General features: G+C 45.1%; 1 protein-coding gene across 2 annotated transcripts; it reads right to left on the reverse strand.

The window, feature by feature from the left end:
- Positions 1-809: 809 nt before the first annotated feature.
- LOC111589284 (uncharacterized) lies at positions 810-14,105 on the reverse strand. Of its 2 annotated transcripts, XR_004849556.1 has the most exons (3): positions 12,195-14,105; positions 3,866-9,355; positions 810-1,026 (listed from the first exon to the last, which is right to left on the reverse strand). XR_004849556.1 is itself a non-coding variant. In XM_023300080.2 (2 exons), the coding sequence occupies exons 1-2, from the start codon at positions 13,352-13,354 to the stop codon at positions 9,343-9,345; spliced, it is 1,173 nt and encodes a 390-aa protein (XP_023155848.2). In that variant the 5' UTR covers positions 13,355-14,105; the 3' UTR covers positions 1,252-9,342. The 2 variants fall into 2 exon arrangements, 1 of the variants encoding a protein (XP_023155848.2); XM_023300080.2 differs by lacking the exon at positions 810-1,026 and having other exon boundaries at positions 1,252-9,355.
- Between the last annotated feature and the right edge of the window lie 13,699 nt (positions 14,106-27,804).

Here is a 27,804-nt window from a genome sequence, read left to right on the forward strand (position 1 = left end):
GCTGAGGGGTTTGGTTTGCCAAAAGCACTAGCTGAGTCTAAAATCAAGTTTTAGCTTTTCAAGTTTTAGTATGCTCCTTTTTAAACTAGATGAGTACCTAGCTACTCATACATGGTATCAAACATTTTTAACAATCAACATCTTTTGTCAGTCAACTCATTTCCACTTATTACTCAATGCAGTACAATGGATCAAGCAGTCTCATTAGCTGCGAGAAGCAGACGATTCGAATCGAGTTTTTAAACCTTGCAAGGTAAACCTAAACACACGACATGCAGGGGCACTCCGTCCCCACACACATCAACCGTCCCCATCGATTCCCCGTCAGCAGATCAGGGCTCACCGCCTTGGCGTACAATGCCTCACTGACCCCGACTGCCGTCGTGCAGTGACCGCACTTGTACCCACCATAACCGGAATGGGAGACCACGTCTCAGGTCGCGTGAGGGGTAAAGTCCACTGCCAGGTTCAATCAGGTACTAGGCTTGCCGATTTACCATATTTCTCGGCATGTGTTTAGTACGTTCAAACGCTTGACACAGGTATCCGCACGTTAATCCTTATTCCAATTTTCATCTCGTAGACCACGCGTCCCCATGGACCCGTGTCCACAGACCGTTACCATTCTGTTATCAAAGTGGATACAACCAATTCCTGACCTCGCGCGAGTGCTAGAAAAATCACTCGACTTCTACCGAGATCCCTAATTAGCAAAGCAGCTACTCGACCTAGCATACTAGTATCCATCTCAAAAGGAATCCTGAGTTCATGCAACTAGGGTTTCAGCCAACTCCTACACTTAAGTGCACAGTACAAGCCTACAAACATTAAGTGCAGTAAAATAGCATATATAACGGTTATGCATAAAACCGGGGCTTGCCTTTAATTTAACACGTAGAGAGTGTTTGCTGGGGGAGGTACTCGCATGGCGAGCATCTACTGGTCATGTCCATCATTCTTCAGGTCGTCCACCAACTGCATCTTGTGGGTGGCACCACATCACTGCTCGATCATCATCTCTCGGTCCTATATGAGGTGCAAGATGCATATGTATGAATATAATGAAAGTAGCACAAAAGTAGCACAAGACATACAAGGACACAGTGGCGAACTAAACAATAAAATGGAAGACACCGTAACAACCACATGTTCGCTTTAGTTATCTACACATTATCGACGTTCAGCATTAACACCATTAAAAAGACGACAACATGTTTGTTTATTTACGCAACACAATAACAACATCACAAGTACGCGCATTTTATTTATTTGGACACGGCTTTTTATTAGTTTTCCTATTGATCGCGCAAAAGCATCATCGAGCACACAAGTTCACTAGAGGACATAGGCATCAATGTCTATGGAAACTCCTATATCACAATCAACTAGAGAAGAAACATATAAAACAAGACACACATGTCATCTCTAGCTTAACCATGACAAGTCTACATTACTTAAGAGCAAACCAAACATTTTTAGCCAAACGGGTGAACTAACAATCAAATGAGCACTAGCAGAATTTTAGGACAGCAATACAGCAGTTGTTTGTTTTAATCATAACTTTTCAAATATTAATCCAAAACTAGCAAACTAGGACTTTCTGGAAAGCTTACAAAGTGAACTACAACTTTGGTATTTTTACCTCCACAGGATTCAGCTGTTAGCAAGGTCAAAAAGTGCAATTACAGCAGCACTGTCCAGATTTGGACAGATTCTGACTTGCAACTTCATAAATTCACAACTGAAGATTCAGGCATCCAAACAAAGTGATCCTGGACTTTCTGGAAAGCTAATTAAATGTTCTACAAATTATTTATAAACATCTCTGGCTGGTTTGGCATGTATCAAGGGTAAAACATACTATGAAGGCTGTGCTGTCCAAAACTGGACAGATTCAGTCTTCACACTTAAAACGCATGTAACTAAATCTTCAGACCACCAAAAATAGTGATCCAAGACTTTTTGGAAAGCTTGGCAAAAGCACTACATAACTTTTATAATCACCAAAAAGGGATTCCAGGTTTATTCAAATCAAACATTACAGTTTTTGAAATCTGTTCTGATAGAGGACAGAACACAGCAATCAGTTTGAAAAATTCATAACTCTTAAACTATCAGGCCTGTGTTTATGAAATTTTAACACAAGCAAGATCAGAAAAGCATCTACAACTTTCTTATAATGGCCATGGACAGATTGTAAAATTAAATTAGGCAAACAATGCAGTTTCTGAAATCTGTACAGAATTTGGACAGATTTAGTTACTGAATTTGCAAAAATCATAATTCCTAAACGATCAGACTTATGCCTGTCAAATTTTAACACCAGCAAGATAATAAAGTTATCTACCACTTTTCTATAGCACATATCTACAGAAAACACAATTTAGTTCATCAAACATACAGCACACTGAAAACAGTACGTGCAGCCCAAAACAGAAATTAATAAATTTCAGCTCCTATACAATTCAAGAATTGTCAGGTTCTAGAGACTTAAATCATTCTAACACTTTGACAATTGTTAGAGTTAAAATAACTAAGTGAGAACTAACATGTAGACTTACTAATTTTTATATAAGTTATTTTGCGCACTAAAAGTACCATACTCAATTAACAATGCATTATCTATAACAATCAATATCGAAGCGCTTTTCACCAATAGTTTGCATTTTAATTTAGACCTCACCTGAGCACTACTACTTCTCATCCGTGACCATAACCATACGCATATAGACTACAATACACAATTCATCGTGACTACGAGCTTAACTAAAGTCATCTAACAAGTTGGTTAACCAGTATAACACTTAGCAAAGTATTCTAGACTTCGCAACTCAAAAACTTAGGTGGGAGCAGGTTAATTAGTTTTCCTTAACCACTTTCTCAACTTAAACTGGACAACGCACCAGTCACTTAAAACACCATATTTTAGGAGACCTCACATGTCGAGCATCAATGTATAACCTAAGTGACTCAACCTCTATCACGCTTGACAACTACCACATCACCCGATTTATCTATTTGGAACACCGCCTGCCTAGCGTACTACTAGTACCCCGCATTTTGACTCGACATATAACATAGAGGAAGCGATGACTACTTCGGCATGTCACCACCTCTCTAATCAATCAAGGCGATTTCCACCTACAACGACTGATCATCCCCATCGAGCACCCCTTATTTTACTATGTCTCGCATACAACCATATTATGGCGTGCACTCGGGACACTTCAATCAATGTGGCGCGACCACTAATATAAATGAACTTCGGCACTCATGTCTCAACGATACATCCTCTACGCAAACGAGCATTTTCTAAACTACTCGTCACATCAACAATTATAACTCCTACATAATCACGAATCCCATCACATTGCATAGGATTTGCACTTCAATCTCGACTTAATTGCACGCCTCACACTTGTTTATTATAAAACTCTTCGCCTAACCACTACACTACATTCTGCCTACATAGGATCTTTTTAACACACTCGACGTATACACTTAATAGAACGACTTTCGTACAACCTATAAAATCAATCTAGCCTTTTCATCGCACAACATGACTCTTCCCCTATTTCGAATGCAACCATATTTGGCATGCATTCAAAATACTTCAATGACTCTAACGCAATCACTATTACAATACATCGACATACATGTGCAATAGTACACCCTACACACAAACCTACCATTTTTAAATTTACACATCACGTCCAATCAACATAACTCAGTTATTTCCCTGATTCGCACACGCGTTCACGGCACTACATATGAATAATAGACTTTACCAACATTCAACGCATTACAAGATATCGCCTAACATTAGTTGGACATTAAAAGGGACAGCTTACTCTTCATTACTTACTTCATCGAGGTTCTCCACTCGCACGCAAACAAGGTTTTGGTTAAACCGCAAGCTTGCAAGGAGACTCGACGACGACGCGGAGCAATGCGAGCCACGCACAAAGGCGAGGTCACGGTGACAGTGACTTCACTGCCGTTCATGACATAGAGCTTCACTCGGGCATTACATCGAACACCCGTGAAGCGCCAATGTTGCGGGGTTGTGGGGGAAATCTCGGCTGCGAGGAGCTGCGCTGTATAGGGTCGGGCATGCTTTAGCCAAAGTGGAGGGAGGGGTGGTGCTGTCCACTGGACTGCGCAAAAACAGGGAGCCGCCAAAGCGCGAAGTTGTCGCGGTTGCTGCTCAAGGGGAGGTGCCGAGGGAGGAGCCGCTGCCCCATGGATGGGAGAGGCTCGACCGCGGATCCCCAGCCATGGCGAGCAGAGCGTGCCGCACAGGGAGCAAAGGCGAGCGCTATGGCTGCCAGTGGCCGAGAGCAAAAGGAAAGAAAAAAATGGAGCAGGGAGGGGCGCTGCTTGGGGCTCGGCTGGGGGAGTTCGGCTGTGGGATTTTTTTTTTTTGGGCGCCATGGCTGCCAGTGGCCGAGAGCAGGGAGCTCGCCGGAAGAAACACAGCAGGGGCGCTGCGCAGAGAAGGGCGCAAGGATTTGTGGCCATGGACAGGGAGGTCGCTCGGCTGCTTCTCATCCAAGCAAGGCGAGCAACAGCAGGGAGCAGGGAGGTCGGCGACCACCATGGCTGGGCGCTGGTAGAGAGATGGGAGTAGGGGCCTCACGCCATGGGAGAGAGGGCACAGGGGCTTGGACGCCATGGATCCAGGGAGGGAGCTGGGAGGCGTCGGCGTGCCTGCTGCAGTGGAGAAGTTGGAAGGGGCACCGGGCTTCATCCACGGAAGGGCCGCGCTGCTCGGCAAGGAAGCTCGGGAAGGGGGACGCCATGGCTGCTGGTTTCCATGGGAGGGCGAGCGTTGGTGCAGACAGCAACGGGGAAGGAGGAAGATAGCGTGGGGAAGATTGCAGGGGGGCGCCATGGCCAGCCGACAGTGTGGCCGAGCAGGGAGGCTCCCCGCGCCCTGCAGGGGGAGATATCACAAGGGAGGCCACCATGGGAGAGAGGGCGTCGGTGATCTGCTGTTGTGGGGGGGTGCCGAGCACCATGGCGAGGAGGAGGAGCCCGGCGTGAGGAGGAAGAAGGAGCCGGGACAGGGGCCACCGCGCCCTGGCTGGCTGAAGCTGGAGCTCGACCGTGCATGCGACTGGGCGCCATGGAGACAGGGAAACAGGGAGCCGAGGGAAGGAGCGCCAAGCACAGGGGGCAGAGGGAGGTGCTCGACATCTGCTGGACAGCCAACACCGGAGGGAAGCTGGGCGGCCATGGGAGGAAGGGAGCCGAGCTCCCTGCACTCTGCTCGCTGTGCGTGGAAGAAAACAGGGAGAGAAGAAATGGCGGCTAGGAAAAAATGGAGGGTGGGAGTGCAAATTTGCCAAGTGAGCACCCCTATTTATAGGAGCAGCCCTAGGGTTAGGGTTTTGAATTGGGCCCAATTGGGCTGGGTTGGGCTGGCCCAAACACGAAATCGGGCTGCGTTAAATTATTTTCCGGAATAAAAATGTTCCTGCGGATTCCGTTTGTACACAGAACAAAGCGAAATAGATTTCGGCGAACGGACGATTGAGCAATTAATTCAGCCGAGAGTCTAATTAGATTTCGCTCGAAAATAATTCCCTACACGTGATTCGAAATTAAATTGCCATGAGATTTGATCGGCTTTAGATTTTTAGTCGGAGAAGGTGAATCGTGGCATTTTAAAATTGCTGTCGATGCTGATTTTGAAATCGAATTGGATACAGAGATATTAAGCCGAATCGGATAGAAATTAATTAGAGGATGACATACTGAGTATTTCTTTTGAGAGTACGGATTCGAATTAAAATAGTCAAACATCGATCGAAGTTCGAGGAATTGGATTCGGGCTCAGATCAGATAATAGTCGCCGAGAGTTTGATTTAAAGAGCTTCAGATGAGATTTAAAATTCGAGAATGATCTTCGAGGCTGCATGAGTTCCGAGAATTAAAAGTTTTTAACACGCTCCAAATTTGGCTGTTCTTGAGATGGAATAATTCCGAACTTGGTGAAATGTGGATAAAATAATCTAGATAATCAGAGACATACGCGAGCGAGAAATAGAAATTTTCACTAAGCATCAGAGATTAGGATAAATCTCCCGACATAACGCGAAATTGACACCTGGGGTGTCACAGCCTTCCCCCCTTAAAAGAATCTCGTCCCGAGATTCGAATGAGGATATTTAAGGGTGGAGAAGCATGTAACTCCCAGACTAAAGATAGATGCAAATTCATGAGAGGGTATCTGACAAGATACTGAAGACAGATTTGGTTAGAATATCGCGACATATCAAGACAAAATGCAACGATCATTCTGAGAGTGTCCATAAAAGATAGCACATCGGTGTAGTCTCGTAATGGATTACGACTATTAACCGCGATACCAGCGCGTGCCGAGCATCTCAACCATGTGTGCACCATGGTAGGCTCTCGGTGTCGTCGCGGCACCATCGGTCGTTAGTCATAACACCATTACCAAACGCAACCAAGGAGAAATCCACATAGCACAGATAGACGGAGCCCGTGAGAGTATGGCCCAAAAAAAATAAGAATGTGATCAGAGTTGAAGCAGAGATTGCTAGCAAAAGAGCATCACATAAGAATTTTCTTCAACTCAGAGAATTATTTTATGATTAATATGGAGATTATCAGGTCAGAGATTTATACGAGAGTGAATATGAGGAAAACCAACCATGAGATCGAGATTGATAAGCTTTTAGAGACATGAGAGAATTAAAGACAAAAGCAAAATCCATTGAACCGAATGGATACACTGTTTAGAGATATAGTTGCTAAAACAAGTGTCATGATCCTCGGAGAAAGGGGGTATGAGAATGACCAGAAATGAGAGATTTAGGCAGATCAACATCCGATACTTGAGAACGGGTTATAGCAGATAACCAGATAACGGGGCAGAATCAATTGGGGATCCCGAGATTCGGACGATAAAGCAAACATGATTCACAAGGAGAAAGATTACCAGATCCAAGCGAAAGGAGAGGTAGGCAAATAGGATCAGCTAGATGATCAACAGGAATGCTATGAAGTTTTAGGGGCAAGGATTTATGAAAAGAAACATGGCCTTGATAGGGTTTACGCAACTAGACAACAACAACAATTATATTTTTTTCGACACAAGTGCACAAGGAGACTTGGCTGGTCTAGCGGTCAAGCTATGGGCATCTATAGGTTGTGCGGGTGCATTATCAATAGTGCAACACACAAGGGCTAGAAAACACCAACACAAGCATGTGATTTGATTTTTTTAAGGGTTTCACTTGCTAACCACTAGGTTGTTTAAAGTGGGGGTGTATTTTTATGAGGAAACAAACAACACATTTTTTTTGCCAAAAGGGTTGAACAATTTCAATACCACCTAGATAGCAAGGCAAGAGAAACACATAACACAACCTAACAAGACTTACCAATCTGACATGAGGTACGACATTTCTAACATAACAGTACATCACATTATTCACAAGTTTTATTATTGGAATAAAAGTGAGAGAAGCATGTTGATGCGCAAGAGACAATTATAATGCGACAATCAGGATGCATGCTCATTCTAGTCGTCTTCTCAGACCTAACTAAGTCTTCGGGTGCTGCTATAGCATCCCTATTAATAGTATTAGTAGCCTTTATGGCCTATATAAATAGCCACCTAGCTACCCATCTATTCCTAAGGCTTCACGTCCTAGGTCTATCCTTATCGTCCTGATATCTATCCAACTTTGGTTTCTAAGCAAGTTTTACTTTAGAAAAGGTTGGTAATCATGACTTATTGACTTCTCTGTGATGGTATTCGCTCCGATACCAGCTGTGGCGGAACCGCCCGAATTATTCCAGCTTAAGTGCCCAAGTCGCACCCTTAAGGGCAGCAACACACTTAAACAGGAATAACCCGTCAGTCCCTCGGATCTAGTCCGATAAAGCCACTTACCAGGATCGAATACCACTAGCTCACACGAAGGTGAGGCACAGAGAAATACAATAAAACATAATACCACAAATTTAATAAATATCATTAGTAATTACATTATCGGAGTTTCAGAAATAATAACCATAAATTTTAATGCAGCGGAAATAACTAACGAAGAAAACCGAGTAACATGGCGAAGCCTGGCCACGCTACTCCTCCTGGTCCTCTCCTGCGGAAGCAATAACCCTCTCGACCATCTATCCCGGTGGCAGGGATGAAGGCCAAGTCACACCAGCAACAAATCATCCTAAGGAGTACCTGCAAAAATTGTGCCACAAGCAAGGCTGAGTATACTAATACTCAGCTAGACTTACCCGGTGTGAGGAGTCTACTCCTCTACCTCTAGACATGCAGCTGTTTGGCTGAGGGGTTTGGTTTGCCAAAAGCACTAGCTGAGTCTAAAATCAAGTTTTAGCTTTTCAAGTTTTAGTATGCTCCTTTTTAAACTAGATGAGTACCTAGCTACTCATACATGGTATCAAACATTTTTAACAATCAACATCTTTTGCCAGTCAACTCATTTCCACTTATTACTCAATGCAGTACAATGGATCAAGCAGTCTCATTAGCTGCGAGAAGCAGACGATTCGAATCGAGTTTTTAAACCTTGCAAGGTAAACCTAAACACACGACATGCAGGGGCACTCCGTCCCCACACACATCAACCGTCCCCATCGATTCCCCGTCAGCAGATCAGGGCTCACCGCCTTGGCGTACAATGCCTCACTGACCCCGACTGCCGTCGTGCAGTGACCGCACTTGTACCCACCATAACCGGAATGGGAGACCACGTCTCAGGTCGCGTGAGGGGTAAAGTCCACTGCCAGGTTCAATCAGGTACTAGGCTTGCCGATTTACCATATTTCTCGGCATGTGTTTAGTACGTTCAAACGCTTGACACAGGTATCCGCACGTTAATCCTTATTCCAATTTTCATCTCGTAGACCACGCGTCCCCATGGACCCGTGTCCACAGACCGTTACCATTCTGTTATCAAAGTGGATACAACCAATTCCTGACCTCGCGCGAGTGCTAGAAAAATCACTCGACTTCTACCGAGATCCCTAATTAGCAAAGCAGCTACTCGACCTAGCATACTAGTATCCATCTCAAAAGGAATCCTGAGTTCATGCAACTAGGGTTTCAGCCAACTCCTACACTTAAGTGCACAGTACAAGCCTACAAACATTAATGCAGTAAAATAGCATATATAACGGTTATGCATAAAACCGGGGCTTGCCTTTAATTTAACACGTAGAGAGTGTTTGCTGGGGGAGGTACTCGCATGGCGAGCATCTACTGATCATGTCCATCATTCTTCAGGTCGTCCACCAACTGCATCTTGTGGGTGGCACCACATCACTGCTCGATCATCATCTCTCGGTCCTATATGAGGTGCAAGATGCATATGTATGAATATAATGAAAGTAGCACAAAAGTAGCACAAGACATACAAGGACACAGTGGCGAACTAAACAATAAAATGGAAGACACCGTAACAACCACATGTTCGCTTTAGTTATCTACACATTATCGACGTTCAGCATTAACACCATTAAAAAGACGACAACATGTTTGTTTATTTACGCAACACAATAACAACATCACAAGTACGCGCATTTTATTTATTTGGACACGGCTTTTCATTAGTTCTCCTATTGATCGCGCAAAAGCATCATCGAGCACACAAGTTCACTAGAGGACATAGGCATCAATGTCTATGGAAACTCCTATATCACAATCAACTAGAGAAGAAACATATAAAACAAGACACACATGTCATCTCTAGCTTAACCATGACAAGTCTACATTACTTAAGAGCAAACCAAACATTTTTAGCCAAACGGGTGAACTAACAATCAAATGAGCACTAGCAGAATTTTAGGACAGCAATACAGCAGTTGTTTGTTTTAATCATAACTTTTCAAATATTAATCCAAAACTAGCAAACTAGGACTTTCTGGAAAGCTTACAAAGTGAACTACAACTTTGGTATTTTTACCTCCACAGGATTCAGCTGTTAGCAAGGTCAAAAAGTGCAATTACAGCAGCACTGTCCAGATTTGGACAGATTCTGACTTGCAACTTCATAAATTCACAACTGAAGATTCAGGCATCCAAACAAAGTGATCCTGGACTTTCTGGAAAGCTAATTAAATGTTCTACAAATTATTTATAAACATCCCTGGCTGGTTTGGCATGTATCAAGGGTAAAACATACTATGAAGGCTGTGCTGTCCAAAACTGGACAGATTCAGTCTTCACACTTAAAACACATGTAACTAAATCTTCAGACCACCAAAAATAGTGATCCAAGACTTTTTGGAAAGCTTGGCAAAAGCACTACATAACTTTTATAATCACCAAAAAGGGATTCCAGGTTTATTCAAATCAAACATTACAGTTTTTGAAATCTGTTCTGATAGAGGACAGAACACAGCAATCAGTTTGAAAAATTCATAACTCTTAAACTATCAGGCCTGTGTTTATGAAATTTTAACACAAGCAAGATCAGAAAAGCATCTACAACTTTCTTATAATGGCCATGGACAGATTGTAAAATTAAATTAGGCAAACAATGCAGTTTCTGAAATCTGTACAGAATTTGGACAGATTTAGTTACTGAATTTGCAAAAATCATAATTCCTAAACGATCAGACTTATGCCTGTCAAATTTTAACACCAGCAAGATAATAAAGTTATCTACCACTTTTCTATAGCACATATCTACAGAAAACACAATTTAGTTCATCAAACATACAGCACACTGAAAACAGTACGTGCAGCCCAAAACAGAAATTAATAAATTTCAGCTCCTATACAATTCAAGAATTGTCAGGTTCTAGAGACTTAAATCATTCTAACACTTTGACAATTGTTAGAGTTAAAATAACTAAGTGAGAACTAACATGTAGACTTACTAATTTTTATATAAGTTATTTTGCGCACTAAAAGTACCATACTCAATTAACAATGCATTATCTATAACAATCAATATCGAAGCGCTTTTCACCAATAGTTTGCATTTTAATTTAGACCTCACCTGAGCACTACTACTTCTCATCCGTGACCATAACCATACGCATATAGACTACAATACACAATTCATCGTGACTACGAGCTTAACTAAAGTCATCTAACAAGTTGGTTAACCAGTATAACACTTAGCAAAGTATTCTAGACTTCGCAACTCAAAAACTTAGGTGGGAGCAGGTTAATTAGTTTTCCTTAACCACTTTCTCAACTTAAACTGGACAACGCACCAGTCACTTAAAACACCATATTTTAGGAGACCTCACATGTCGAGCATCAATGTATAACCTAAGTGACTCAACCTCTATCACGCTTGACAACTACCACATCACCCGATTTATCTATTTGGAACACCGCCTGCCTAGCGTACTACTAGTACCCCGCATTTTGACTCGACATATAACATAGAGGAAGCGATGACTACTTCGGCATGTCACCACCTCTCTAATCAATCAAGGCGATTTCCACCTACAACGACTGATCATCCCCATCGAGCACCCCTTATTTTACTATGTCTCGCATACAACCATATTATGGCGTGCACTCGGGACACTTCAATCAATGTGGCGCGACCACTAATATAAATGAACTTCGGCACTCATGTCTCAACGATACATCCTCTACGCAAACGAGCATTTTCTAAACTACTCGTCACATCAACAATTATAACTCCTACATAATCACGAATCCCATCACATTGCATAGGATTTGCACTTCAATCTCGACTTAATTGCACGCCTCACACTTGTTTATTATAAAACTCTTCGCCTAACCACTACACTACATTCTGCCTACATAGGATCTTTTTAACACACTCGACGTATACACTTAATAGAACGACTTTCGTACAACCTATAAAATCAATCTAGCCTTTTCATCGCACAACATGACTCTTCCCCTATTTCGAATGCAACCATATTTGGCATGCATTCAAAATACTTCAATGACTCTAACGCAATCACTATTACAATACATCGACATACATGTGCAATAGTACACCCTACACACAAACCTACCATTTTTAAATTTACACATCACGTCCAATCAACATAACTCAGTTATTTCCCTGATTCGCACACGCGTTCACGGCACTACATATGAATAATAGACTTTACCAACATTCAACGCATTACAAGATATCGCCTAACATTAGTTGGACATTAAAAGGGACAGCTTACTCTTCATTACTTACTTCATCGAGGTTCTCCACTCGCACGCAAACAAGGTTTTGGTTAAACCGCAAGCTTGCAAGGAGACTCGACGACGACGCGGAGCAATGCGAGCCACGCACAAAGGCGAGGTCACGGTGACAGTGACTTCACTGCCGTTCATGACATAGAGCTTCACTCGGGCATTACATCGAACACCCGTGAAGCGCCAATGTTGCGGGGTTGTGGGGGAAATCTCGGCTGCGAGGAGCTGCGCTGTATAGGGTCGGGCATGCTTTAGCCAAAGTGGAGGGAGGGGTGGTGCTGTCCACTGGACTGCGCAAAAACAGGGAGCCGCCAAAGCGCGAAGTTGTCGCGGTTGCTGCTCAAGGGGAGGTGCCGAGGGAGGAGCCGCTGCCCCATGGATGGGAGAGGCTCGACCGCGGATCCCCAGCCATGGCGAGCAGAGCGTGCCGCGCAGGGAGCAAAGGCGAGCGCTATGGCTGCCAGTGGCCGAGAGCAAAAGGAAAGAAAAAAAATGGAGCAGGGAGGGGCGCTGCTTGGGGCTCGGCTGGGGGAGTTCGGCTGTGGGATTTTTTTTTTTTTGGGCGCCATGGCTGCCAGTGGCCGAGAGCAGGGAGCTCGCCGGAAGAAACACAGCAGGGGCGCTGCGCAGAGAAGGGCGCAAGGATTTGTGGCCATGGACAGGGAGGTCGCTCGGCTGCTTCTCATCCAAGCAAGGCGAGCAACAGCAGGGAGCAGGGAGGTCGGCGACCACCATGGCTGGGCGCTGGTAGAGAGATGGGAGTAGGGGCCTCACGCCATGGGAGAGAGGGCACAGGGGCTTGGACGCCATGGATCCAGGGAGGGAGCTGGGAGGCGTCGGCGTGCCTGCTGCAGTGGAGAAGTTGGAAGGGGCACCGGGCTTCATCCACGGAAGGGCCGCGCTGCTCGGCAAGGAAGCTCGGGAAGGGGGACGCCATGGCTGCTGGTTTCCATGGGAGGGCGAGCGTTGGTGCAGACAGCAACGGGGAAGGAGGAAGATAGCGTGGGGAAGATTGCAGGGGGGGCGCCATGGCCAGCCGACAGTGTGGCCGAGCAGGGAGGCTCCCCGCGCCCTGCAGGGGGAGATATCACAAGGGAGGCCACCATGGGAGAGAGGGCGTCGGTGATCTGCTGTTGTGGGGGGGGTGCCGAGCACCATGGCGAGGAGGAGGAGCCCGGCGTGAGGAGGAAGAAGGAGCAGGGACAGGGGCCACCGCGCCCTGGCTGGCTGAAGCTGGAGCTCGACCGTGCATGCGACTGGGCGCCATGGAGACAGGGAAACAGGGAGCCGAGGGAAGGAGCGCCAAGCACAGGGGGCAGAGGGAGGTGCTCGACATCTGCTGGACAGCCAACACCGGAGGGAAGCTGGGCGGCCATGGGAGGAAGGGAGCCGAGCTCCCTGCGCTCTGCTCGCTGTGCGTGGAAGAAAACAGGGAGAGAAGAAATGGCGGCTAGGAAAAAAATGGAGGGTGGGAGTGCAAATTTGCCAAGTGAGCACCCCTATTTATAGGAGCAGCCCTAGGGTTAGGGTTTTGAATTGGGCCCAATTGGGCTGGGTTGGGCTGGCCCAAACACGAAATCGGGCTGCGTTAAATTATTTTCCGGAATAAAAATGTTCCTGCGGATTCCGTTTGTACACAGAACAAAGCGAAATAGATTTCGGCGAACGGACGATTGAGCAATTAATTCAGCCGAGAGTCTAATTAGATTTCGCTCGAAAATAATTCCCTACACGTGATTCGAAATTAAATTGCCATGAGATTTGATCGGCTTTAGATTTTTAGTCGGAGAAGGTGAATCGTGGCATTTTAAAATTGCTGTCGATGCTGATTTTGAAATCGAATTGGATACAGAGATATTAAGCCGAATCGGATAGAAATTAATTAGAGGATGACATACTGAGTATTTCTTTTGAGAGTACGGATTCGAATTAAAATAGTCAAACATCGATCGAAGTTCGAGGAATTGGATTCGGGCTCAGATCAGATAATAGTCGCCGAGAGTTTGATTTAAAGAGCTTCAGATGAGATTTAAAATTCGAGAATGATCTTCGAGGTTGCATGAGTTCCGAGAATTAAAAGTTTTTAACACGCTCCAAATTTGGCTGTTCTTGAGATGGAATAATTCCGAACTTGGTGAAATGTGGATAAAATAATCTAGATAATCAGAGACATACGCGAGCGAGAAATAGAAATTTTCACTAAGCATCAGAGATTAGGATAAATCTCCCGACATAACGCGAAATTGACACCTGGGGTGTCACACAGGGCCTCCACATGTGCGAACCGTACCCCTAGAATGGGATCGAGACTCCCCCTGTATGGGGTCTGGGCCACCCATAGTGGGGTCCCAGGGTTCCAGGACAGAACATACCCGGGCCTTAATCAGGACCCAGGCAAGGGTCCAGAGCCGACACATGTCCAAACCTGATCTGGTGGGATCCGGACCTTATCACATACACTCTTGCTCCCCGCCCAAGCGGAGACCCGATGCTGCCACGTGTCCTACTGTGCGCGGCGTAAGCAAACGGGCGGAGCCTGACATAAAGCCTTTGGGCTACACACGTCTTGGCATTTATTACGGATAAGACGTGTGTCTATCCATTCCAGTGACAGGCGGCACGCCAAGTCCACGTTGTGTGGGTCGTGCCGTTACTCATACATTACCATAGCGAGGGCAATGACTCACCATTACTCGTGTGTTTCCAAGAAAAGGGTTACTGCCTATCAATGCTGCATGGACTGCAGTCATTATGCTCCCGCTGATTACTCATGTGTTACTAAGACAGAGGGAGCAACACAACGTCCAGTAAAGATCTTGGTGTGTTGTCGGCATTAATTATTCACATAATGTATTTCTTCCATTATGCTCCTAGGCTCACATGTCAGGGCTCAACATCCTTGTATGTGCCTCCCTTAAACTATAAAAGGGAAGGCACACAGCGTTACAAGAGACACACTGAATACAACTTACACACAATGGAGGTAGGGTATTACGCTCCGGTGGCCTGAACCACTATAATCCCTCGAGTCCTCTTGTGTTCATCCGAAATTCACCAAACAGGCAACCGCTTAGGCCCCCTCCTCATCTTAGGATTAGGGCGGGTGCATTCCGCCACCCGGCCGGAGGATTTTCCCACCGACAGTCATCATGGCTCTGGCTTTAGCAACTAACCTAATATGCTTAGTGCTTAGTAACCTTACCTGAAATATGGGCAAATGGGGAGCGGTCGATGGTGGCAGCTCATGTTAACATGGGGGTGTAGTCTTGGCTAAGCTACCTCGTCTAGAAGGCCTTCACACCGACTTGGAATCCTTGCGGGTTGCTTTATACTAAGTATGTTTTGTGAAATCCTCGTAGTGCATCCCTAGTAATTCACCCTGGAAGTGAATACGGGAGACACAGACCTAGGCCAGAAGGGATACACTGCTTGTGGGTAAAGTTGTACCACCTCTGCAGAGTGTATGAACTGATATATCAGTTGTGCTCACGGTTATGAGCGGCCTGGACCCTCACATGATAATCAAACTTGAAGATGATAACTAAACTATGGTTCCCTTTTGGATTCAAGTGGTTCACTTAAGTGTTTTGCTTAAGTGGTTACAAGATGATGATTAATGATACCTGTTAGTTTGGTTTTGGGAATTGCTCACCCTTAGTAAATAGGTGTTGTTAATAAAAGTTTGACCAACTAAAATGCTAACCTCATAACCACTTAGCCTATCCTTGCTAAGCTTTGCATCTTTCCCCCTCTTGCTGAGCACCCTTCATAAGTGTGCTCACCCTTGCTTAAATTTTGATCAGAAGGACAAGAGAAAGAAGAAGGCTTCGAGGAGGGCGTTGATGAGTTCTAGATCTAGTGATGCGCCGGTCAGCTTCCTGTTGGAGATCACCCATGAAAACTGTTGTGCTGTGATGGAATAATATTTAGGACACTTATGCCATTTGAGTTGTAATATAGTACTATACTCTTATTTACGATTTGAGCATTATCTTTCGATATTTTACACTTGTGACGTCAACATATGTGTGAAAAATGGATCCTGACACACATATGCTATGCATTCAGTTTTGCCCCAAAAACGGGTGTGACAACATGTGTGCCGTCAGTCAGAAGCTGGTGCCTTCGTCTCCGTAGCAGTTATGGCTCCAAACGAAGGTGTTCTTCGACATTCTTCATGTTACACTTAAAACAAGCTAAAAAGTATCTGTTAAGTTAGTGTTTTGAAGACCTTCAGAAGAATACGGTCCCCTAACAGTAGCCCCTTGCATTATTAGTTCATTTTTTATAATGATCTCAGACCATGAAACAAACGAAGGCCCTATGTTGAAGGTCTAAAAACACCTTCCATTAGCAAGTTATTAAAAATGGAGAAAACTATTTTGCAACGGTCCACTGGGCAGAGAGCTGAAGTGACGTGACTCCTTGACTCCACCTCTTACCGGTCTATATAAGTTGACCGGCCCCGTGAATACATCACAACATTTACTGCTCGCACCAACTTGCTGCCACCAATTTCTTTGCCTCTGAAGCTCTTTTTTACAGCTACAACCCTTCCACAAGGCTTTAGAATCCACTGATGGCCAGAGTCTGCTTTACTGCTAGGTTGGCCACTCCAACTTTGACTGAGGTGCTACAAGTGGAAGGGGAGGCACCGAACACTATTACCATGGTTCCGATATTTGAGGCAATAAAGGTGACAACTAAATCGAAGGCATCCGAGAAAGAGGACAACGCTCTAGAGTGAAGTGATTCTGACATCGAGGTCAGTGATGACAAAGAAGATGATAGTGTGCTTCGACCTAGCAAGCCAAGCCACATTGAATTTTGACAATCTACTGTGAAGTCTGAAGACCTTGATGTCCTGAAAAGACTTGGTTATATTGGTGAAAAGGAAGATGACATGATCAGATTTGTTGGTGATGAAACCATCCCGGAGCCAAAGAACGATGAGATAGTCATACTCAAAAGCTTATTCCAAGCCGGGCTTTGGCTTCCAATGTATCAAATGATTGCCGAGGTCCTAAAAAAGTATGAGATTTTATACACCAGCTTACACCAAATGCAACCATCAGACTCAACATCTATATATGGTCGTGCGAAGCCAAGGTGTTAGTGCAAATGCCGAAGGTTTCTATAGAGTTCACAAACTACATTATCAAACAAAGACAATAGCTTCAGATAAACTGTATAACAATTTCGGGTGCTACAACTTTGCATATCGAAGGATACGAAGTCTCCAATGCTAGGATATCCACTAAATGGCCAACAAGATGGAGAAGGGAGTGATTTTATATGAAGGCTAACAACAAGGGCAGAGATGAGTTTTAAAGGAATTGTGATGAGTCCTATGAGGTTGAACTTCGGCTTAATGAGGTCAGTTTGCAATATGGGTTTGGGCTCATCGACGCAAGTAGCCCAAGTTGCTTTTAGTACTGTGGCAGAACACATCGCCACTCGCGATTTGGTGCAAGAGTTTCTTGCCAACAAAGTGTTCCCGACGCTGTCTAGATGGGGAATGCCGAAGGTTAAGGAGGGGACCAATAAGGGACCCTTGTGAGACTGCCATATCGGTTTAAGGAGTCGTCTGCATTCAAGCACCCATGCGCAGAATGGTTGGAAATGGTCGAAGTAATGTGCAACGAGATTCTTAGCAATTTTGCGAAGAAGGAAGATCGGCTTATGACTGCATCCTTTGGCGGTCAGGGGAAACGAAGATTAAACAGGGTCATGGATGTCTTAAAATTTGAGTACCCTGACTACCCGAAGGTCTCAGAAGAGGTTGCTGCTGGTGTGAAGAGGAAAAGAACTGTTAGTGAAAAGAGAGGCTATAAGGTCAGTAGAGGAAAAGAAAAAGAAAAAATTGGCTAAGACCGAAGACCAAAAAAGTTGATGAAGGGGAGTCTTGTCACTAGGGAGCAAGAGCCCCTCCTTCAAAAAAGCGAAAATGGAAAATATGGTCGCGACGTGCCGGCGAGAAATCTTCAGAGTTAGCAAAAAAATATGGAGAGCATGTCCGCTTCATCTACAATGCAAAATAGGCTAATATGTGTTTATATAATTCATAACGCTATCTCCATCAGTTTACCCATTTACATATCTATATTAAAACTCTACTCTACGAATAATATAATCTATAATATAAAATAGTGTTTTGGATGACTATAAGAGTAAACTGCTAAAGACGATTATATCTCTACTACTTATTAAGGCTGCAAGAGTAGTCTGCCATTCCGTGTTATGCCACCATTCCCTGTTCTGCCATTCCTATTCTCTGTTCTGCCTTTCCCATTCTCTCCTCCGCGCACAGGCACAACCTATTCTCATGTTCTACCTTTCTCATTCCCCATGTTCTACCTTTCTCATTCGACCTCTCAGCAAATGCTAGCAGTAGCTACCGCTACACCACATGTGTGTTTATGCCTACATCTATGACAGGAAAAACATCTACTACATCTCTCCCCAATCCTACCCTACTACCTTTGCACAATGCGTAGTAGTAGATAAGTATCACCGAGATTCTTAAATTATATTTTTGGGTGGAAGGAGTAGTATTTAAAGAAGAGCCTTGCATGCAATTTCTTTTGTTTGAATAATGTTTTCAACTCAAATTCCTTTTTTGCATGCATAGCATTTATTCTCCATAATATTTTTTCCATGGATCTCACTTGTGAGTCATTTTCATAAATATAAGGATGAATCCATGTTTCTTGCTTGGAAACCCCGAACAAACACCACTAGCAGGAGGCGCTCACGTTGGCGTCGCTCATCGATGACGAGAAGAAGCTTGACGACTGCCAGTTCGACCTTTGGAAGCAGTCCTACGTGGCCGCATGAGCCACTGTGTATGACAAGCTCCGACACAGCCGCTTGGACTTGGTCCAGAGCGGCTGCACCGCGTTGTCCATCGTCAAGCAGGGGGACCTCATGGTCGTTGCCAACGTCGACGACTCTCGGGTTGTTCTGGATACCGCATCCAACGATGGCGCCATCACGTCGTCCAGCTCATCGTCCATCTGAAGCCCTGAAAGGGAAATGTGCCTTTGGGCCATTTCTAAGTATTTTGGTGATTGAGTGCAAACACAAGTGCTTAAATGTGAAAATATGCCCAAGGATGATCAAAGTGCAAATCACAAGTTAAGGTATGTTTCTAAGCCTTAGTACATTGGTTTTGTGTACTAATATATTTGTCTAAGTGTTAGAAACAGATAGAAGAAGAGAAGAGAAGACTTGGCTGTGTACAGCCAAGGGGCTGCTTCGGTCTGGGGCACCGGACTGTCCGGTGGTGCACCGGACAGTGTCCGGTGCGCCAGGCTGCCTCGGCCGAAGAGGCCGCTCTCGGGTTTTTCTCCGGCGACTTCGGCTAAAATTCACCGGACTGTCCGGTGTGCACCGGACTGTCCGGTGAGCCAACGGTCGGCCGGGCCAACGGTCGGCCGCGCGATCGCTGCGCGACACGTGGCCGAGCCAACGGTCGGAAGGAAGCACCGGACTGTCCGGTGCGCCAGATCTGCAACGGTCGGCAACGGTCGGCTTCGCCTGTTAAGGAAAGAAATCGGGCACCGGACAGTGTCCAGTGTGCACCGGACTGTCCGGTGCGCCCGACGACAGAAGGCAAGAATAGCCTTCCAGATGTGTTCTCAACGGCTCCTAGCTGCCTTGGGGCTATAAAAGGGACCCCTAGGCGCATGGAGGAGTACACCAAGCATTCCTACAACTCTTCTAAGCACCAAGACATCAATCTCACGCATTCGTTTCATTGTGATAGCATATAGAGCTCTTGTGGAGTTGTGAACTCTTTGTGTTGCGTTGCGAGCTCTTGTTGCGACTTGTGTGCGTGTTGTTGCTCTGATTTTCGAGTCTTGTGTGCGTTGCTCATTCCCACCTTACTCCGTATTTCTTTGTGAACTCAATTGTAAGGGCGAGAGACTCCAAGTTGTGGAGATTCCTCGCAAACGGGAAAAGATCAAAGGAAAGAAAAACACCGTGGTATTCAAGTTGATCATTGGATCACTTGAGAGGAGTTGAGTGCAACTCTCGTCCGTTGGGACGCCACAACGTGGAGTAGGCAAGTTTTGTACTTGGCCGAACCACGGGATAACCACCGTGTCAACTCTGTGATTGCTTTCTTGTGGTTATCGTGTTTTGAGTTCTCTCTAGCCACTTGGCCATACTTGTGCTAACCCTTAACAAGTTTTTGTGGCTTAAGTTTTGAACTTTTACAGGATCACCTATTCACCCCCCCCCCTCTAGGTGCTCTCAATTGGTATCAGAGCCGTTCTCTTCAAGAAAGGGACTAACCGCCCGAAGAGATGGATCCTAAGGGGAAGGGAATTGTGATCAACGACAAGGAGAAGGAGTCCTTCGTCAACGAGCCAAGGGATGACAAGTCCAATGACTCGGGCTCGGGCCACAAGCGAAGAGATGGGAAGAAGAAGAAGACAAGACGCATCAAGGAGATCGTCTACTACGACAGCGATGAGTCCTCTTCTTCCCAAAAGGACGACGACCACGACAAACAAAGGAAACCGGTTAATTCGAACTTTTCATTTGATTATTCTCGTATTCCACATAGTTCGAATTCGCATTTGCTTTCCATTCCTCTTGGTAAACCTCCACATTTTGATGGGGAGGACTACGGATTTTGGAGTCACAAAATGCGTAGTCATTTATTCTCTCTCCATCCAAGCATATGGGAGATTGTAGAGAATGGAATGAAATTTGATAGCTCGGATAGCCCTATGTTTATCAATGAACAAATTCATAAAAATGCACAAGCTACTACTGTTCTCTTAGCATCTTTGTGCAGGGAAGAGTACAATAAGGTGAGCGGCTTGGACAATGCCAAGCAGATATGGGACACCCTCAAGATCTCTCACGAGGGGAACGACATCACCATGCTCACCAAGATGGAGTTGGTGGAGGGCGAGCTTGGACGATTCGCCATGATAAGGGGAGAAGAGCCAACTCAAACTTACAACCGGCTCAAGACCCTTATCAACAAGATAAGGAGCTACGGAAGCACGCGCTGGACGGATCACGACGTCGTCCGCCTAATGCTCAGGTCATTTACCGTTCTTGATCCTCATCTCGTGAACAATATTCGTGAGAATCCCAGGTACACGATGATGACGCCCGAAGAAGTACTTGGAAAATTCGTGAGCGGGCGGATGATGATCAAGGAGGCAAGATACGTCGACGACGCGTTGAATGGTCCAATCCACGAGCCTCAACCCATTGCTCTCAAGGCATCAAGGAGCAAGGAGGCACTACCAAGCAAGGTGGCGCAAATTGAGGCGGCCGGGCTTAATGATGAAGAAATGGCTCTCATCATTAAGCGATTCAAGACAGTGCTAAAGGGTCGCAATGGACAGCCAAGCAAGACTAAGACCAAGGGGAAGCGATCATGCTTCAAATGCGGTAAGCTTGGTCATTTTATTGCTAACTGTCCTGATAATGAAAGTGACCAGGAAAAGGGAAACAAGAGGGAAAAGAAGAAGCATTATAAGAAGGCAAAGGGTGAGGCGCATCTAGGCAAGGAGTGGGACTCGGATTGCTCCTCGTTCGACTCCGACAATGAAGGACTCGCCGCCACCGCCTTCAACAAATCAACCCTCTTCCCCAACGAGCGTCACACATGCCTTATGGCAAGGGAGAAGAAGGTATGTACTCGCAACTCTACCTATGCTTCTTCAAGTGAGGACGAATCTAGTGATGAGGATGAAGTAGATTATTCATGTTTGTTCAAGGGCTTAGATAGATCTAAGATAGACAAAATTAATGAATTAATTGATGCCTTGAATGAAAAGAATATACTTTTAGAAAAGCAAGAGGATTTGTTGTATGAAGAGCATGATAAATTTGTTGAGGCACAAAAATCCTATGCTTTAGAAGTTAAAAGAAATGAAATGCTCTCTTTTGAACTATCTACTTGTCATGAAACCATTTCTACTTTGAAAGGTGTCAACAATGATTTAAATGCTAAATTAGAAGTAGCAAATAAATCCAATTCTTGTGTAGAACATGTTGAAATTTGTACTAGGTGTAAAGATTTTGACATTGATGCTTGTAGTGAACACCTAGTTTCAATTTCCAAGCTTAATGATGAACTGGCTAGTCTTAATGCTCAACTTAAGACTAGCAAAAGTGATTTTGAAAAACTAAAATTTGCTAGGGATGCCTACACGGTTGGTAGACACCCCTCAATTAAGGATGGACTTGGCTTCAAGAGGGAAGCCAAGAACTTAACAAGCCATAAGGCTCCCATTCCCGCCAAGGAGAAAGGGAAGGCCCCTATGACTACTAGTGCTAAAAGGAACCATGCATTTTTGTATCATGATAGAAGACAAACTAGAAATGTAAGTCATGATGCTTTTGATTCATATGTTTATGATTCTCATGCCATGTTTGCTCCTAGTTCCTCTTATGAGTATGATAGAAATGTTACTAGGAGAAATGTTGTTCCTAAAAGAAATGCTATTCATCATGTGCCTAGAAAGAATGTTATTCATGCTCCTAGGAAAGTAGTGAATGAACCTTCCACAATTTATTATGCTTTAAATGCTTCCTTTGCTATTTGTAGAAAGGATAAGAAAATTGTTGCTAGGAAGTTAGGGGCAAAATGCAAGGGAGACAAAACTTGCATTTGGGTCCCTAAGGATATTTGTGCTAACCTTGTAGGACCCAACATGAGTTGGGTACCTAAAACCCAAGCCTAAATTTGCCTTGCAGGTTTATGCATCCGGGGGTTCAAGCTGGATTATCGACAGTGGATGCACAAACCATATGACGGGGGAGAAGAAGATGTTCACCTCCTACGTCAAAAATAAGGATTCCCAAGATTCAATTGTATTCGGTGATGGGAATCAAGGCAAGGTAAAAGGGTTAGGTAAAATTGCGATTTCTAATGAGCATTCTATCTCTAATGTATTTTTAGTAGAGAGTCTTGGATATAATTTGCTATCTGTTAGTCAATTATGTCATATGGGGTATAACTGTCTATTTACAAATGTAGATGTGTCTGTCTTTAGAAGAAGTGATGGTTCACTAGCTTTTAAGGGTGTATTAGACGGCAAACTTTATTTAGTTGATTTTGCAAAAGAAGAGGCCGGTCTAGATGCATGCTTAATGGCTAAGACTTGCATGGGCTGGCTGTGGCATCGCCGCTTAGCACATGTGGGGATGAAGAACCTTCACAAGCTTCTAAAGGGAGAACACGTGATAGGTTTGACTAACGTGCATTTCGAAAAAGATAGACCTTGTGCAGCTTGTCAAGCAGGTAAACAAGTGGGAGGAGCACATCACAGCAAGAACGTGATGACCACTTCAAGACCCCTGGAGCTGCTGCATATGGACCTCTTCGGACCTGTCGCCTATCTGAGCATAGGAGGGAGTAAGTATGGTTTAGTTATTGTTGATGACTTTTCCCGCTTCACTTGGGTGTTCTTTTTGCAGGATAAGTCTGAAACCCAAGGGACCCTCAAGCGCTTTCTCAGGAGAGCTCAAAATGAGTTTGAGCTCAAGGTGAAGAAGATAAGGAGCGACAACGGGTCCGAGTTCAAGAACCTTCAAGTGGAGGAGTTCCTTGAAGAAGAGGGGATCAAGCACGAGTTCTCTGCTCCCTATACACCACAGCAAAATGGTGTGGTAGAGAGGAAGAACAGGACGCTCATCGACATGGCGAGGACGATGCTAGGAGAATTCAAGACCCCCGAGTGCTTTTGGACGGAAGCCGTTAACACTGCTTGCCACGCCATCAACAGGGTCTACCTTCATCGCCTCCTCAAGAAGACGTCGTATGAGCTACTAACCGGTAACAAACCCAATGTATCGTACTTTCGTGTATTTGGGAGTAAATGCTACATTCTAGTAAAGAAGGGTAGAAATTCTAAGTTTGCTCCCAAAGCTGTAGAAGGGTTTTTATTAGGTTATGACTCAAATACAAAGGCGTATAGAGTCTTCAACAAATCATCGGGTTTGGTTGAAGTCTCTAGCGACGTTGTATTTGATGAGACTAATGGCTCTCCAAGAGAGCAAGTTGTTGATTGTGATGATGTAGATGAAGAAGATGTTCCGACGGCCGCTATACGGACCATGGCGATTGGAGAAGTACGGCCACAGGAACAAGATGATCAAGATCAACCCTCTTCCTCAATTATGGTGCATCCCCCGACTCAAGACGGTGAACAGGTTCATCAAAAGGAGGCATGTGATCAAGGGGGAGCACAAGATAATCATGTGATGGAGGAAGAAGCGCTACCGGCACCTCCAACCCAAGTTCGAGCGATGATTCAAAGGGATCATCCCGTCGACCAAATTCTGGGTGACATTAGCAAGGGAGTAACTACTCGATCTCGATTAGTTAATTTTTGTGAGCATTACTCCTTTGTCTCTTCTATTGAGCCTTTCAGGGTAGAAGAGGCCTTGCTAGATCCGGACTGGGTGTTGGCCATGCAAGAGGAGTTAAACAACTTCAAGCGCAATGAAGTTTGGACACTGGTGCCTCGTCCAAAGCAAAATGTTGTGGGAACCAAGTGGGTGTTCCGCAACAAACAGGACGAGCACGGGGTGGTGACGAGGAACAAGGCTCGACTTGTGGCAAAAGGTTATGCCCAAGTCGCAGGTTTGGATTTCGAGGAGACCTTTGCTCCTGTGGCTAGGCTAGAGTCAATTCGAATCTTGCTAGCATATGCCGCTCACCATTCTTTCAGGTTGTACCAAATGGATGTGAAGAGCGCTTTCCTCAACGGGCCAATCAAGGAGGAGGTGTACGTGGAGCAACCCCCTGGCTTTGAGGATGAACGGTACCCCGACCATGTGTGTAAGCTCTCTAAGGCGCTCTATGGACTTAAGCAAGCCCCAAGAGCATGGTATGAATGCCTTAGAGACTTTTTACTTGCTAATGCTTTCAAGGTTGGGAAGGCCGATCCAACTCTTTTTACAAAGACATGTGATGGTGATTTGTTTGTGTGCCAAATTTATGTCGATGACATAATATTTGGTTCTACTAACCAAAAGTCTTGTGAAGAGTTTAGCAGGGTGATGACACAGAAATTCGAGATGTCGATGATGGGCGAGTTGAACTACTTCCTTGGGTTCCAAGTGAAGCAACTCAAGGACGGCACCTTCATCTCCCAAACGAAGTACACGCAAGATCTGCTAAAGCGGTTTGGGATGAAGGACGCCAAGCCCGCAAAGACTCCGATGGGGACCGACGGACACACCGACCTCAACAAAGGAGGTAAGTCCGTTGATCAAAAAGCATACCGGTCAATGATAGGTTCTTTGCTTTACTTATGTGCTAGTAGACCGGATATTATGCTTAGCGTATGCATGTGTGCTAGATTTCAATCCGATCCTAAGGAATGTCACTTAGTGGCGGTGAAGCGAATTCTTAGATATTTAGTTGCTACGCCTTGCTTCGGGCTCTGGTATCCAAAGGGGTCTACCTTTGACTTAGTTGGATACTCAGACTCCGACTATGCTGGATGTAAGGTCGATAGGAAGAGTACATCGGGGACGTGCCAATTCTTAGGAAGGTCCCTGGTGTCATGGAACTCTAAGAAACAAACCTCCGTTGCCCTATCCACCGCTGAGGCCGAGTATGTTGCCGCAGGACAGTGTTGCGCGCAACTACTTTGGATGAGGCAAACCCTCAGGGACTTTGGCTACAATCTGAGCAAAGTCCCACTCCTATGTGACAATGAGAGTGCTATCCGCATGGCGGAGAATCCTGTTGAACACAGCCGCACAAAGCACATAGACATCCGGCATCACTTTTTGAGAGACCACCAGCAAAAGGGAGATATCGAAGTGTTTCATGTTAGCACCGAGAACCAGCTAGCCGATATCTTCACTAAGCCTCTAGATGAGAAGACCTTTTGCAGGTTGCGTAGTGAGCTCAATGTCTTAGATTCGCGGAACTTGGATTGAATTGTAGCATACATGTGTTTATGCATTTGATCAAGTTCATTCTGCATTTTGTTGCTTATTGTGGTGCTCAAGTTGTACCAACACCCCCTGGACCTCACAAGTCCGTTGCAAAGTGATGCACATGTTTAGGGGGAGATGTGTTACAACTTGACCCTTTTGAGACTAACCATGTGCCTGAGTTTGATAATTTAGTCTCGAAGGAGGATTGAAAGGGAAAAGGTGGACTTGGACCATGAAAGACTTCCACTGCACTCCGATGAGAGGGTAACTAATTCCAAGTCCATCTCATGAAATCTTATTGCCATTTGCTCTTAATTGAAGACTTTGGTGAGGCAATGAGGTTAAAAGGCCAAGATTAATCCCGTTTTGGTGCTTGATGCCAAAGGGGGAGAAAATAAAGGCCAAAGTGAGAAATGGATCAGCTACCACTTGAGAGATTTTGAAAATAGTAGGATAGAGTTTTTGTTTTGTCAAAAGCTTTTATTGTCTCGTATTGTCTCTATTGTCAAAGTTGGCTTCTTGTGGGGAGAAGTATTGATTATGGGAAATAGGGGGAGTTTTTGAAATCTTTGATCAATCTCTTTTGGAATGACTCTCTTTATGCTTCAACATGTGTGTTTGACTTAGAGATAGAGATTTGAGTTTGATTTGCAAAAACAAACCAAGTGGTGGCAAAGGATGATCCATATATGCCAAAATTGAATAAAACCAATTTGAGTTTTTATTTGAAGTGATTTTGCACTTGTTCTAGTTGCTTTATGTTGTGTTGGCATAAATCACCAAAAAGGGGGAGATTGAAAGGGAAATGTGCCTTTGGGCCATTTCTAAGTATTTTGGTGATTGAGTGCAAACACAAGTGCTTAAATGTGAAAATATGCCCAAGGATGATCAAAGTGCAAATCACAAGTTAAGGTATGTTTCTAAGCCTTAGTACATTGGTTTTGTGTACTAATATATTTGTCTAAGTGTTAGAAACAGATAGAAGAAGAGAAGAGAAGACTTGGCTGTGTACAGCCAAGGGGCTGCTTCGGTCTGGGGCACCGGACTGTCCGGTGGTGCACCGGACAGTGTCCGGTGCGCCAGGCTGCCTCGGCCGAAGAGGCCGCTCTCGGGTTTTTCTCCGGCGACTTCGGCTAAAATTCACCGGACTGTCCGGTGAGCCAACGGTCGGCCGGGCCAACGGTCGGCCGCGCGATCGCTGCGCGACACGTGGCCGAGCCAACGGTCGGAAGGAAGCACCGGACTGTCCGGTGTGCACCGGACTGTCCGGTGCGCCAGATCTGCAACGGTCGGCAACGGTCGGCTTCGCCTGTTAAGGAAAGAAATCGGGCACCGGACAGTGTCCGGTGTGCACCGGACTGTCCGGTGCGCCCGACGACAGAAGGCAAGAATAGCCTTCCAGATGTGTTCTCAACGGCTCCTAGCTGCCTTGGGGCTATAAAAGGGACCCCTAGGCGCATGGAGGAGTACACCAAGCATTCCTACAACTCTTCTAAGCACCAAGACATCAATCTCACGCATTCGTTTCATTGTGATAGCATATAGAGCTCTTGTGGAGTTGTGAACTCTTTGTGTTGCGTTGCGAGCTCTTGTTGCGACTTGTGTGCGTGTTGTTGCTCTGATTTTCGAGTCTTGTGTGCGTTGCTCATTCCCACCTTACTCCGTATTTCTTTGTG

This window comes from Zea mays, chromosome 5 (genome assembly GCF_902167145.1).
Source record: "Zea mays cultivar B73 chromosome 5, Zm-B73-REFERENCE-NAM-5.0, whole genome shotgun sequence".
Classification (NCBI taxonomy): Eukaryota; Viridiplantae; Streptophyta; class Magnoliopsida; order Poales; family Poaceae; genus Zea; species Zea mays.